The 12,972-nt window shown below is 33.6% G+C and overlaps 1 protein-coding gene across 3 annotated transcripts in view; it reads left to right on the plus strand.

The window, feature by feature from the left end:
• The window catches only part of LOC105324291 (uncharacterized), a 37,956-nt gene extending 30,438 nt beyond the window's left edge, over positions 1-7,518 (plus strand). Inside the window, exons 1-5 of one of the 3 annotated variants that reach the window (XM_066084883.1) lie at positions 244-447; positions 621-775; positions 5,682-5,815; positions 5,916-5,940; positions 6,189-7,518. In XM_066084883.1, the coding sequence (XP_065940955.1) occupies positions 629-775; positions 5,682-5,815; positions 5,916-5,940; positions 6,189-7,355 (1,473 nt within the window). In that variant the 5' untranslated portion in view covers positions 244-447; positions 621-628 and the 3' untranslated portion in view covers positions 7,356-7,518. Of the gene's footprint in view, positions 1-243; positions 473-620; positions 776-5,681; positions 5,816-5,915; positions 5,941-6,188 lie in introns of those variants that run through there. The other 2 variants (XM_066084882.1, XM_066084884.1) reach the window with 2 other exon arrangements.
• The last annotated feature ends 5,454 nt before the right edge of the window (positions 7,519-12,972 follow it).

Below are 12,972 nucleotides of genomic sequence, written 5' to 3' on the forward strand. Positions count from 1 at the left end.
AAAATATGAATTTTATATTATAGTGTTTTAAAAGCAGTAGGCCTATACCTTCCCTAAATTAATGTTAACTTAAGGGATCGATTTATTTGGAATCTTTTTTTTTTATCATTAATATGAAGAGTATTCGGTTTAAAATCATGTTATAAAAAATTTACAGATTAAACTTTTAATTACCAGTTATAGATGAATTTTATTTAGATTGATAATTCAAGAAGGTAGTTTTTATGGGTTTGTACACTGTTTTAGTACTGAAGCACACAGAATATTGGTAGGAGTTGGCTTTATAGAAAAACATGCCGGCTTCTGAAAATTTGTAATTGGGTTCTGTATTTAGTTTCCCCATTGTATTTCCGATGTTGCTTTTTTGGAAAAACCGGCATTTTGAAAATGTAACATTATTTAATCATTCCGATGTAACCTGGCATTAGGTCGACACTAGAAAAAAATGTAAGTGACCTCTAAACTAGTGCAAGTAAGTGATTTGTTAATCAACCTGTCATTTCTATCTTTTAATAGTTTTTACCACATCTTTTTATTCAGCTCTTTTGAAAAGTCATTGCTATAGTAAGTAAACATATCATAATACATGTGTAAACATATCTGACTGCTCATTGAAAAAGACAAAAAGATGAAAGACAAAGAGGAGAGGAAGGTCGTGCACAGCGAAGAAACGTTACATCAGAGGAAACAGGATAAACTACAGCGTCAAGTGGACCAACACGAGGGAAAGTCGAATAACCACCAGAGACTCCGCACGTCCAAGCATGTCAACGAGGTAACAAAACATGTCAAACAAGGTAACAAAGAATGTCATCATTAAGATGACAAAAATTGTCAACCAGGTAACAAAGCATGTTAACAAAGGTAACAGAGCATATCAACAAAGGTAACAGAGCATATCAACAACGTAACAAGAATGTCAACAGGGTAACAAAGCATGTCATCAAAGGTAACAGAGCATGTCAACAACATAACAAAGAATGTCAACCTGTGACTCAACCAGGTAGCAAAGAATGTCAACCAGGTAACAAACATGCCAACCTTGTTACAAAGCATGTCAACAAGGTTACAAAGCATAGCAACCAGGCAACAAAGCATGTCAACAAGATAACAAAAACATGTCAATTAGGCACCAAAGAAAGTCAACTAGGTAACAAAGCTTGTCAACAAGGTAACAAAGCATGTCAACAAGGTAACAAAGAATGCCAACAAGGTTACAAAGTATGGCAACCAGGCAACAAAGCATGTCAACAAGATAACAAAAACATGTCAATTAGGCACCAAAGAAAGTCAACTAGGTAACAAAGCATGTCAACAAGGTAACAAAGAATGCCAACAAGGTTACAAAGTATGGCAACCAGGCAACAAAGCATGGCAACAAGATAACAAAAAAAATTCAATAAGGTAACAAAGATTTAACAACTTCTATCAACAAATTAACAATGGTAACAAAAATTGTCAACATGAACAAGAAAAAAATGCATGTCAACTAGATAACAACATGTACATTAATATGTAACATAGAATGTCAACAAGGTAACATGCTTCATCAAAGTAACGAAGTATCAACAAGGTAACAAAACGGTTTTGGACGGTTTTAAAATAATCACACATTCTATATATCAGCGTCAGCAGTTGAAGTTGATGTAAGCGAGATTTCGTCATTGACGTGTTCTCTCTTTTTATTCAGAGATATTTATGTGCAAAGAATATATTTCTTTATGGGGAATTAACTGTTAAGGTAAACTCTATCATTTTAACACATTCTTACCTTTTTAAAACACTGCTCAGCCTTACAACATTACAATATTCAAGATTTTCGTGTCATAAATTTTAATACACATTTTATTTTGCATTTGCCTTTCTCACAATGTTCTTTTCTACCAAGCTTGAAAGCAAAAGCTGTCTATTCATGTTGTGAAAGACAGACATACGTCAATGTTAAATACGTTTTCCTTTCCAATAAAAAAATGAACGCCATTTTACCAATTAAGGTTATGTACAGCTTAGTATGTCGCTACAATATCTGTTTACAGAACATTAATCGTACATATTTTGCTATTTTTGTTGTTATTATATTGTGAAGTGTTTGAAAATTTATAGCATTCCAAAATCTTTAACACAGACAGTTTAATAAATGAATTTTGAATTTTATATTTTATTTTGGCTTCACATACTCGTACGTTGAACGTAAGCCTAAATGAAAACTCGCGCTCACTTTGAAGATCTAACGGTTGTGACTGTTGAAATGCCGCTTCCATTGCCTAGAACTTATCGTTAAAAATACAAGTACTTTGAATTTAAATATCATATGCAGACAAGATAGAAAATTCAAATAAAGAATGGGGGGGGGGGGATAAGATAGCACAAATGCCCATTCGGTTTGGTAGTGAAATAGAATTTTTAATTTATTTTTTTAAATTAAATCTTATCAAATGTATTATAATACGAGTTTGCAAATGCACAATTTCTAACTTTATTCAGTTTTTAATATACATATATTAAAAAAATATTGCCTTCTATTTTGGTGGTTTCGAACCCACAACATAAAAACCCAAGTTTTCTAAAGTTAGCTTATGTCTGGTAATCTTTTTTTTGGTCTGGTGCTCTAACCACGGAGCAATTTTAGACACAACAAATTGTGCTATATTTAGCTCACCTGAGCCAAAGGCTCAAGTGGGCCTTTCTGATCACAATTTGTCCGTTGTCTGTCGTTGTCGTCGTCGTCGTTGTTGTAAACTTTTCACATTTTCATCTTCTTCTCAAGAACCACTGGGCAGATTTCAACCAAATTTGGCACAAAGCACCACTAGGTAAAGGGGATTCAAGTTTGTTCAAATGAAGGGTCACGTCCTCTTTAAAGGGGAGATAATTGAGAATTATTGAAAATTTGTTGTTATTTTTCAAAAATCTTCTTCTTAAAAACTACCGGTATTAGGCCTGAAAAGCTTAAACTTGTGTGGAGGCATCCTCAGGTAGTGTAGATTCAAATTCGTTCAAATCATGGTCCCCGGGAGTCGGGAGTGGCCACAAGAGGGGGATCAAGTTATACATAAGAATATATAGAGAAAATCTTTAAAAATCTTCTTCTCAAAAACTATAAGGCCAGGAAAGCTCAAATTAAAATGGAAGCATCCTCAGGTAGTGTAGATTTAAGTTTGTTCAAATCATGGTCCCCGGGCGTAGGGTGGGGCCACAATAAGGGGATCAAGTTTTACATATGAATATATAGAGAAATTCTTTAAAAATCTTCTTCTCAAAAACAATAAGGCCAGGAAAGCTCAAATTAAAGTGGAAGCATCCTCAGATAGTGTAGATTTAAGTTTGTTCAAATCATGGTCCCTGTGGGTAGGGTGGGGCCACAATAGGGGGATCAAGTTTTACATAGGAATATACATGTAATATAAAGAAAATCTTTAAAAATCTTCTTCTCAAAAACTATTAGACCAGGAAAGCTCAAATTTGAGTTGAAGCATCCTCAGATAGTGTAGATTCAGGTTTGTTCAAATCATGGTCCCCGGGGGTAGGGTGGGGCCAAAATTGGGGGATAAATTTTATACAGGAATATGTAGAGAAAATCTTTTTAAAAAATTCTCTTAAAAACTTTTTGCCCAAGAAAGCTCAAATTGGCGTGTAACCATCCTCAGATAATGTAGATTCAAGTTTGTTCAAATCATGGTCCCTGGGGGTAGGGCGGGTCCACAATGGATAAATTTTTATATATAGAGAAAATCTTTAAAAATCTTCTTTTTAAATTCTATTTGGCCAGAAAAGCTTAAACTTGAGTAGAGGCATCCTCGGGTAGTGTAAATTCAAGTTTGCAAAATCACAGTCCCTAGTGGTAAGGTGGGGCCGTGATGGCGGTTTGAATTTTTACATAGGTATATATAGAGAAAATCTTTAAAAATATTCTGGGAAAGTTTTCGGTCCAAAACTCAGTACTTAGTGTGAAAGCAAAAGTTATGCAGATTTAAGTTTGATGAAACCATGATTCCCTAGAGAAAAGTGGGGCCACGAAATGGAGGGGGGGGGGGTATATAGGAATAGAGAAAAATCTTCTTACAGGTACAACAATAATAGGGGCTTGGTATTTCCAAAAAAGAAAAGAGGTGGATAAAAATTGACAGATTTTGAATTTTTTTAAGTAAGATATACTGTACTTAGTTCTCACGATATTTTGATACTGTAATGCTAATTTGATCAGAATTAAGGCAATTGTTGCTCAGGTGAGCGATGTGGCCCCTGGGCCTCTTGTTAAATACTATGTGTGACTTTGGCCACGAATTATTATTGTCTTATTTTTAACCGGGTTTTCCAACTGTAAAATCCGGTTATTAAAATGGTGAAAATGGCGGGCTTCTGCCAAAAAGGTACCCTCATTGTACGGATAACTCCTCCTACAGTTTTCAAGATAGGAAGTTGTTCTTTTGCAGATCAATTGTACATATATCAGAGGTGTGCATATTGCGAGGATTTTAATTTTCAATAATTTATGAAAAAAATACCAGCTTTTGAACTTAGTCATTTTTTGGCAAAATATTGCATATAGGGTACCCTCATTGTAAAGATAACTCCTACAGTAATTGTTCTTTTGCAGATCAATTGTACGTATATCAGAGGTGTGCATATTGCAAGGATTTTGATTTCTGATAATTTATGAAAACAAATAGCAGCTTTTGAACTTAGTCTTTTTTTTGCAAAATATTGCATATAGAATACCCTCATTGTACGGATAACTCCTCCTACAGTTTTCAAGATAAGAAGTTGTTCTTTTGCAAATCAATTGTACTTATATTAGAGGTGTGCATATTGCTAGGATTTTGATTTCCAATAAATTATGAAATAAAACCCAGCTTTTGAACTTAGTCATTTTTTGGCAAAATATTGCATATAGGGTACTCCATTTCACTGGATACGGGTTGACATGGATTATGGATACAGTTCACATAAATGAAAACCCGGTTTGCTGTCACATTGACAGCTTTTGTCTTGTTTTTCACAAGGTTCAATTGTTGGGATACAAAATGATATTTTTAATGTTTAAAGGGTCATCTCTCCACTTTTTGTTAATTGAAATTGGCTTGTTTTCCATTAGACCTTATTTAGACAATGAGAAAAATATGGAGCACAGACCCACTCTTGACAATATTTAGAGGTTTTGATATGTACCCGCCTGTTTGTGTCAACATATTCCAAGTATTGAACATATTTAAAGGTTAAAAATCGATTATATGTTAAATATATATTGTTTTGAATATATTTTTTTAAAATATCAAATTTATGGATATTTTGATTTTTCAGTTTCTTATCCGTGTGTGTATAGGCATTTTACACGCCTTATCCACCCATCTTCTTAAAATGAAAATATAACCACTGATGCAACAGTGGATGCAAACTTTTCACAACCGCTAACGCGCATTATACTTAATTTGTTTGAACATTTTGTTGAAGTTATGTGACTACATCTTTCAAATCCTTCAAAAAATAATGATTGCTTGCGTGAACCTTTGGTTCTTTTACCTGCTTTTGTTTTGGTACCACAGACGATGAATCAGCTTCGTCTACCGTGTTTTCAAACTGTAATGAATGATTCTTTCCTATTTCACAAACACGCGATAAACCGTTGTGATTCTATAAACGACAATAACGTTTGTCAGATGTGAGTATTGTTTCTTGGACAGTTAATCCCCTCCAAGGCCCTAACAGCGGATATTAATATTCGACTACAAGATGACTCGGCGAAGAACAGTTCCGTAATGGCATTCGTAGCGGTCGGGATTCTCATTGGACATTTGTTGGCTATCCTGGCCATTATGTAAGTAACCGTACATTATAAACCTTTTCCGGAAAATAAATTTCATTTTGAGTTAACCCCCCCCCCCCCGGAATTTACATTTTATTTTTCTGTACCGCAGAATTTGTCGGTGTTATAAAGCAAGAGTAAGTATTCGTTTGATTTCTTTGATGGTTAAGTGCATGTAGTTGTTATGTTATTGTATTTTTGAGCATGCGTTTATTGAAATACTTTTTATTTTGTTTTGCTTAAAAATTAGGATAAAAAGAAAACTTGTTTAAAATTACAATCGTTTCGTTTATTGAATTTGATTAACACTGCAAACCACCCTAATACATTAACAACATGACAGGAGAAAAACCATAATCATGTTTTAATTGAATTTGATTTTAAGTCGGACACTGACAGTGATGGACAGAAATATGTTGACGTTGTCAGCAAGGGACATAAACAAGAAAAGAGAAATGAAGACGTTGACAGATCCCTTTCCAACCACTCCTTGAAGTTACGACCTTTGTCAACAGTCAAGGTCAACAGAGCGACAAGCACCAGCCAAAGAAACCTCCTGACCTCCCAGACATCTCTGAAATCTACACCGCTGACCAGTGAGAAACAAAACCAGACGTCGCGCCTCTCCTTAGAGCCCCCACTTCCAGTGTTTAAATCTACAACAGGACAGATGTCCCATCTCTCTATGAACTCCGCACCACCAGTGTTTAGATCCGTCCCTGACAAACGGTTCAAGCTTTCCCGTATGTCTATAAATTCTGCACCACCAGCCTTTGGATCAACAAAGGACCAAACGTTAGGTCTGTCCTCAAATCCCCCAGTCAAAGTGTTTGGATCCAAGCAAAACCAGACTTCCTTCATATCAATGAAATCGGCACCATCAGACCTTAGATCCGCCCCAGTGAAACAGAAACAAATATCCCATCTCTCCATTAAGTCCGCGCCTCCCGCTTTGGATTCCGCACAGGGTCAGCTTTCTCGGCTCTCTATGAAATCAGCCTCTACTGCCGTTAGGTCGACCCAAGAGAAACAAATTCAGACTTCCCGTCTTTCATTGATACGCGAAATGTCAAACACTCGACAAAATAAAGCTGTGGAATCTAAAGAGTTGGTCAAGTCCAACACCCGTATAGGTTTACTGCAAGAAAAACAATTGCCTTCCCGCCTGTCTTTAAGGTCTGCACCACCAACTGCAAACCACGCGAATAATGTGAAATACGATGTAAAGGAGACATCCTCGAATCCTGAAAATATATTTTCATTGACCAACAAGGGTAAGCCTCGCAGTGTGACGTCACAGCACGTTGAATTAAAACCATCTTTTCCGCTAACATCGAAATTTACGGACCTTAACGATCCAATGATTTCAGTTCATGAAGGTGCAACAACTGGACAGAGATCGGACGGTTCGGTACATACCGGTCTCCATTCGATACCATCGGTACCAGAGAATAACAACTCCACTACTGATGACACGAGGGCCTTGGGGGTATGCCCTGCACCCCCGTATCTGACGGGCATCCATCAGTTCAGGAGAGACAGTGGGTGGTGAGAAGAGGGTGTCGGATGTTCATTGACACCCAACCCCCTCTGGCAGTTGCTCATTTTGTTTTGCATTTCAATTTACAAATTGAGATACCCGTTAATTTAAAGAATTTTGTTTATTGCTAATACATATCCGTTATTCATTGATTGATATTACAAGTATCCCTTTTTACTGTGTTTTTATGAATATTCTCGGAATTTAGTGCGTGAAAAAAGAAAAAAAAAACCTAGTACGTATGAAATGACTCATTATAAACATTTGTTAAAAACTCCCTTTTTAATAAGAATTCGAAAACCAATCGCTCTCTGTCGAGCAGCGAAAAGTTGATAGAATCATGTAATCCATTTATATTTAATTAATACTTTCATCTTTTTTAAATTTCTAGCCTTAAGCTTATAGTTTCAATATTGATTGCCTTTGGTAACGAATATATGTGCATCAGCCGGATCACTAATTGAAAGGATAGAAAAGGGAATTTTAATGCTCGATAAAATTGACGATCACTCGAAATAAAATATGAAAAGGCGGAAGTGAATTCGAGCTTAAACATGCAAGCAAACGAGCATACTCCAGTACAAGTTGAAAGTCAGATAATTGTCCATGCACATCTATCCACTTCAATCAACTTTTTGAACTTTCAAAAAATCTATATCTATCGTAAAAATCCAAAAAAAAACAAAAACAAATCTTCGTTTAATGAAAATTATGCGTACATTTTAAAACTTGGTTTGATGAATTCTTTTGAACATTTTACCTTTTACTTTTGTCGCACTATGAAGCGTGATTTCAAATTTCTAAACGAAATAAATATAGTGTGGGTTTTGTTTTTGCAACCATAAACCTTTTCCTCTGTTGTCATGAGAATTTATTGGTCCCCACACACACACAGTCACAACGTGAAATAGAAATCTTGTTTGTTTTGTAGAAAACCTAGCTCAAACCTCCGTATTTTCAAACCCTCTGATTTTAAAAAACAAAAAACACAAAGGAACTATATATGACAAGTAGTACACACGATCTAATAAAAGATCGGAACAACCAGGGCCTTCAATGCAATCTCTGTTTCCTTTCAAAATTTCGGCAACCTTGTTTGCTTTCCGCGAAAACTACAAGTTGTGTTGTATCTTATAACATGTACAAAATTTTGCATTACTACCAGGAACATATGAATTGGTGATTACTTTTTAACATTATGAAAAAGATATTAAAGGATATCGTTGGAAATGGGTTACGTAATTTTTTTGGCGAAACTCTCCCCAACCACCAATCTGTTAATATCGTTCCAAATACAACTTCAAATTGTGCAGTCTTTATTCTGAAATGTCCGAACAATTCTCAAAAGCCAGGACCATGCAAACAAATTTTAGCATTTTTGAAAATCACTCCTAAAAATAGTCCATGGTACATATATGCTCACTGTCTGCTTGATCTATCCTTGGACAGGTAAAAGCTATCCTCTGTCACCATCGAGAGATTAGCAATTCAGAAAGTACTTATATCACGACCTTCATTTTGAACGTACATATGTACATGTACTTCACAAACGTTGATATATACTGTAGACTAATCAGGTATCTCTCAGAGTACACTTAATATAATACCGGTATGATATAATATACTTTGTGTATAGATGTTGCCACGAGTTATTAATTGATAATGACTTCTAACGGCATAAAAGCATATTTTCTCTCTGATTCTAAATGAGATACCGGTACATATATCTATTTGATACCCTTCGTTCGCACAACGACTCAGTCATCATTTGATGGGTGAAATCCTAACCTTGACAGTTCCTATACGAAGGAAGAATGCACAAAACTCTGCGATTGTTCTAAAACAGGACAATGGCACCAAATTATTTATTCATTAAGGCTTAATTATTGTTATTAACCTTCATGAATAGAAGAATAAAAGTTCTGTGTAACGGTACGCTAGGACTTATGAAATACATTGTATGTATGAAAATTGCAACTGACATTCCCACAAATTTTAAAGATTAATCTGTTTGTTTATTTAAAACAATAGCTTTGAATAACCCCACCTACGTTAAAATTGTATTTTGGACTATCACTAACAAATACCGGATATTGTACTTGTCGTTTTCCCGCGCAGATGCGCAGCACCTTGAATACAATCAAAATTGTGCAACAGTTGTTAAACTAACTTGATTAAAAATAAGTTATGTTAAGGCTTTATGGGTATCTGAAATTATATAGACGTCGAGCACGATGTTGGTGTTAAAACGTCCTTTCAGGGTGCGCGCACAGTATTTGAGTATTTTTAAAAACAAAAATTTGAACATATGTAATTTTATATACCGATCTGTTCGAATGTATACGGACTTCAACAAAACATGTAATAAAATGTAGGAATTTTTTTTTATATTTCATAAATCGGTGTTAAAACCTGAAAATTTTTCTAGAAATGGCATGTAGATAGGTAACACTTTTTGGGTACATATCTCAAATAAACTACATTATCTCGGTGAACTTTCATTTTGGGAGGGAAATTTTTGGTGGACTAATTATTTTGATAATGTAACAGATATACGTCATAACGTTTTTGACGTAATCAATGCCAGGGATGGACGCCGGATCAAAGAATTCCCAGAATGGAGTTGTAGATGCGTAAAAAATCCTCGAAAATGGCCAGGGCAAGATGAGATAATTGCCAAAATATGAATTGTGATTCAGGAACTTGCAATGATCTATTGAAGCTTTTTTTAAAATATATGACTTTTTTAATAAAGAGAAATTGTTTCTGTGTAAAATTTTCGTAATATATATTTTATAATAATTTAATTTCAATGATAACAAAAATTCGTTATATGCTGGAGTTTATTCAAGACACGTGTCACAAGAGATACATTTCACAGTCGAACGTTATGCGTAGCATGGCGATCACAAGTATCATGCCCATTAAAAAAAATGTTGGCTATATTTCATAATAATAGAAATCATTTTAGAATGTGCATTTTCATAGGTTGTATAGCCATTAAAAAGAAGCAAATGTGTCCGCAAATTTTCTTAATAGAAACATTTTAGAATGTCAACATGAAATGTCACACTTTCATAAAAACAAATTAAACTACATAAGCAATGAAAGAGAAAGTAACTTAGACACTTCTATTAAAAAGTCGCGCAGAAAATTCACAAAAATGAATCGCAGTTAGAAATGTGCTTTTTCTCCCAAACAATTTGATGCCAAATATACAAGCATTGCGAAAAAAAATAATTGATTTTTAGGAAAAAAATGATGTCAACATTATATGTCACGGGTACGTAAAATGACGCAAGGACTTAAACGTTACGGCATGCAGTATGTGTGCGGGTGTTTTTCTTCATAAAAACAGTTCTAGAGAAAATTATAAATAACTACAAATTATTTTGTGAAGAAGGTACCAAAGTATAAAAATAATAATAATAAAATATAGGAATAATAACTTAAAGACATAATTGATGATAAATATCTGAACTTAACCGGTCGAATTAATTTATTTTTACGATTAAGATATAGTCGTAAGAATACATGTAAAATGACGCAATGACGTTAAACGTAATGTGACGATGAACATGTATTTTGATTATTTCAACGGGATCTTTGACTGCTACACTACGAATTAACATTAATAAAGAAAAAAGGAAACATAGAAGGGTAGAACAGACTCAGGAATGAAGGAGTTTTGTATATCATTTTTGAATCAAGAGCTATTCTTTATAATATATATGACTAATTTCAGAGGAAGTTCATTTAAGAATTTAGGAATAAGAATTGAAAGCTGTGAGCGAATCACATGCTTTTGAACATTGATATTTCTTTCAAAAATTTATTTATATAACAGTTTTGAAATATAAAATCTCTTACATGTGGAAAAAAATCTATTTAAAGGTCTTATTTTTTAATTTATTTGTATGTTGTGGTTAATGAAATGTATCATTACGTTATGATAATGACTAGTGAAAATGACGTTTTTGACGTTTTTTTACGTTACCGAAATTAACACCAACACCGTGCGCGACGTCATACACTTTAATCAAGTACATACATGTATGTATAAAAGGTTTATCCGGACGATTTTTCCGGACAGTTGTATCAAACCTGCCCACAAACTCCCAGAAAACTCTTCTTTCGCACCCAAGTCTCTTTCATCAGACAAGTGGCTTTTACCTTTCAACAGAGCGTCTTCATTAATTCATATAAATCTTTTAATTCATTTTTGATTATGTAAATACTCTGTTTTTATTCAACCCCGTATATTGTGTGAAAAATACATCTTATTAGACTGTCAAGTTTATGATGATGTAAGGAAAATAGGTTTTGATAGAATGATATAATGATCATTTAAAACAATATTACCAGATAAAATTTGCCAAATTTTTACATACATTCTTTAACCATAGAAAAAATCTTCCCCATGTGTAAATTTATACAATTTTTACGAAAAAAGATACTTTTAAGTCCAATGGACCGGGTGCAGCTTAGTTTAAATGTTCATTTTATTTACAGTGAAAGTTTCAATATTTATAATGCACAATATGTCACTATAATTATTATTTATATTTAATTATTTATTTATTGATTTATTTAATTTATAATTAATATTTATATTTATTAACAATTATTTAATTACTTTCTTACATACATAAAAATTATAAATTATATGACAATTTCAAACAATGTATGTATAGTTTTGCATCAATGGTATATTGTCCTTTACAATAATTAGATTCTTTAAAATCAAAATTTAATTGTCATGTACAGATTTTGATTTTGATTTTAAAGAATTCAATTTTTTGTAAAAGACAATATTGACAGTATACTGAGCTTCTTCTCTGAAAACACAATCTACCTGCAACTTAACGCATACATGTAGCTCTTCTCTGTGTTTTTTTCTAACTCAGCTTCTATAAAGAATGGCACCTTTTATTTCCTTGTGCAATCCAAATTAATCTGTTCAATGACTCTACGTGAGTGATGAGAAGGTGGAGTCATATTTCTTTTTAAATTTAGCTGTGTAAGTTGGTGTTACGCCTACGCATGGTTTCGAATGCTTTATGATGAAAGAAAACTTATATAGTTTTGTTATTAGATTTGTTATAAAAGGAAAGAAACGAAGAACGAAGAAAAAATGAATATAAATGTTACAGGAAAAAACTGAATAACCTTTCATCGTTTTCGCCATTTCTTTGTTTGGTACCTCGGTAAAAAGGAGATTTTTAGATATAAAGAATTTGTTTGGGGTTTTTTTTTTTCAATCATATGATTTATGTAAAAAAAAATAGCATATTTAAAAATTGAAAACCTTTATGTTAGCAATGATTAAAGGCTTACAAAATGTACGCATTTTAAACAATAGATTCTCTGAATTGGTTTCTCAGTTAGAAAGTCAGATCGCACTAGGGGATTAATCAGAGAGCATACGTGTTCAACAATAAAACAGCTGATCGTAAAAGTCTTCGATGATATTTACGTTTATTTAGGTGGAGGCGACAGGCTTTAGATAGCCTACCGATATTTTTTCATAAAAGAATTCGTTGTCTTGGCAAAGAATCGGCATTTTTCTTCGAATTTTAAAATATTGTTTAAAATCTTTTTATTTCGCGTTAAGTATATTAATCTGTGT

The sequence above is a fragment of the Magallana gigas genome, chromosome 5, assembly GCF_963853765.1.
Source record: "Magallana gigas chromosome 5, xbMagGiga1.1, whole genome shotgun sequence".
In the NCBI taxonomy this organism is placed as follows: Eukaryota; Metazoa; Mollusca; class Bivalvia; order Ostreida; family Ostreidae; genus Magallana; species Magallana gigas.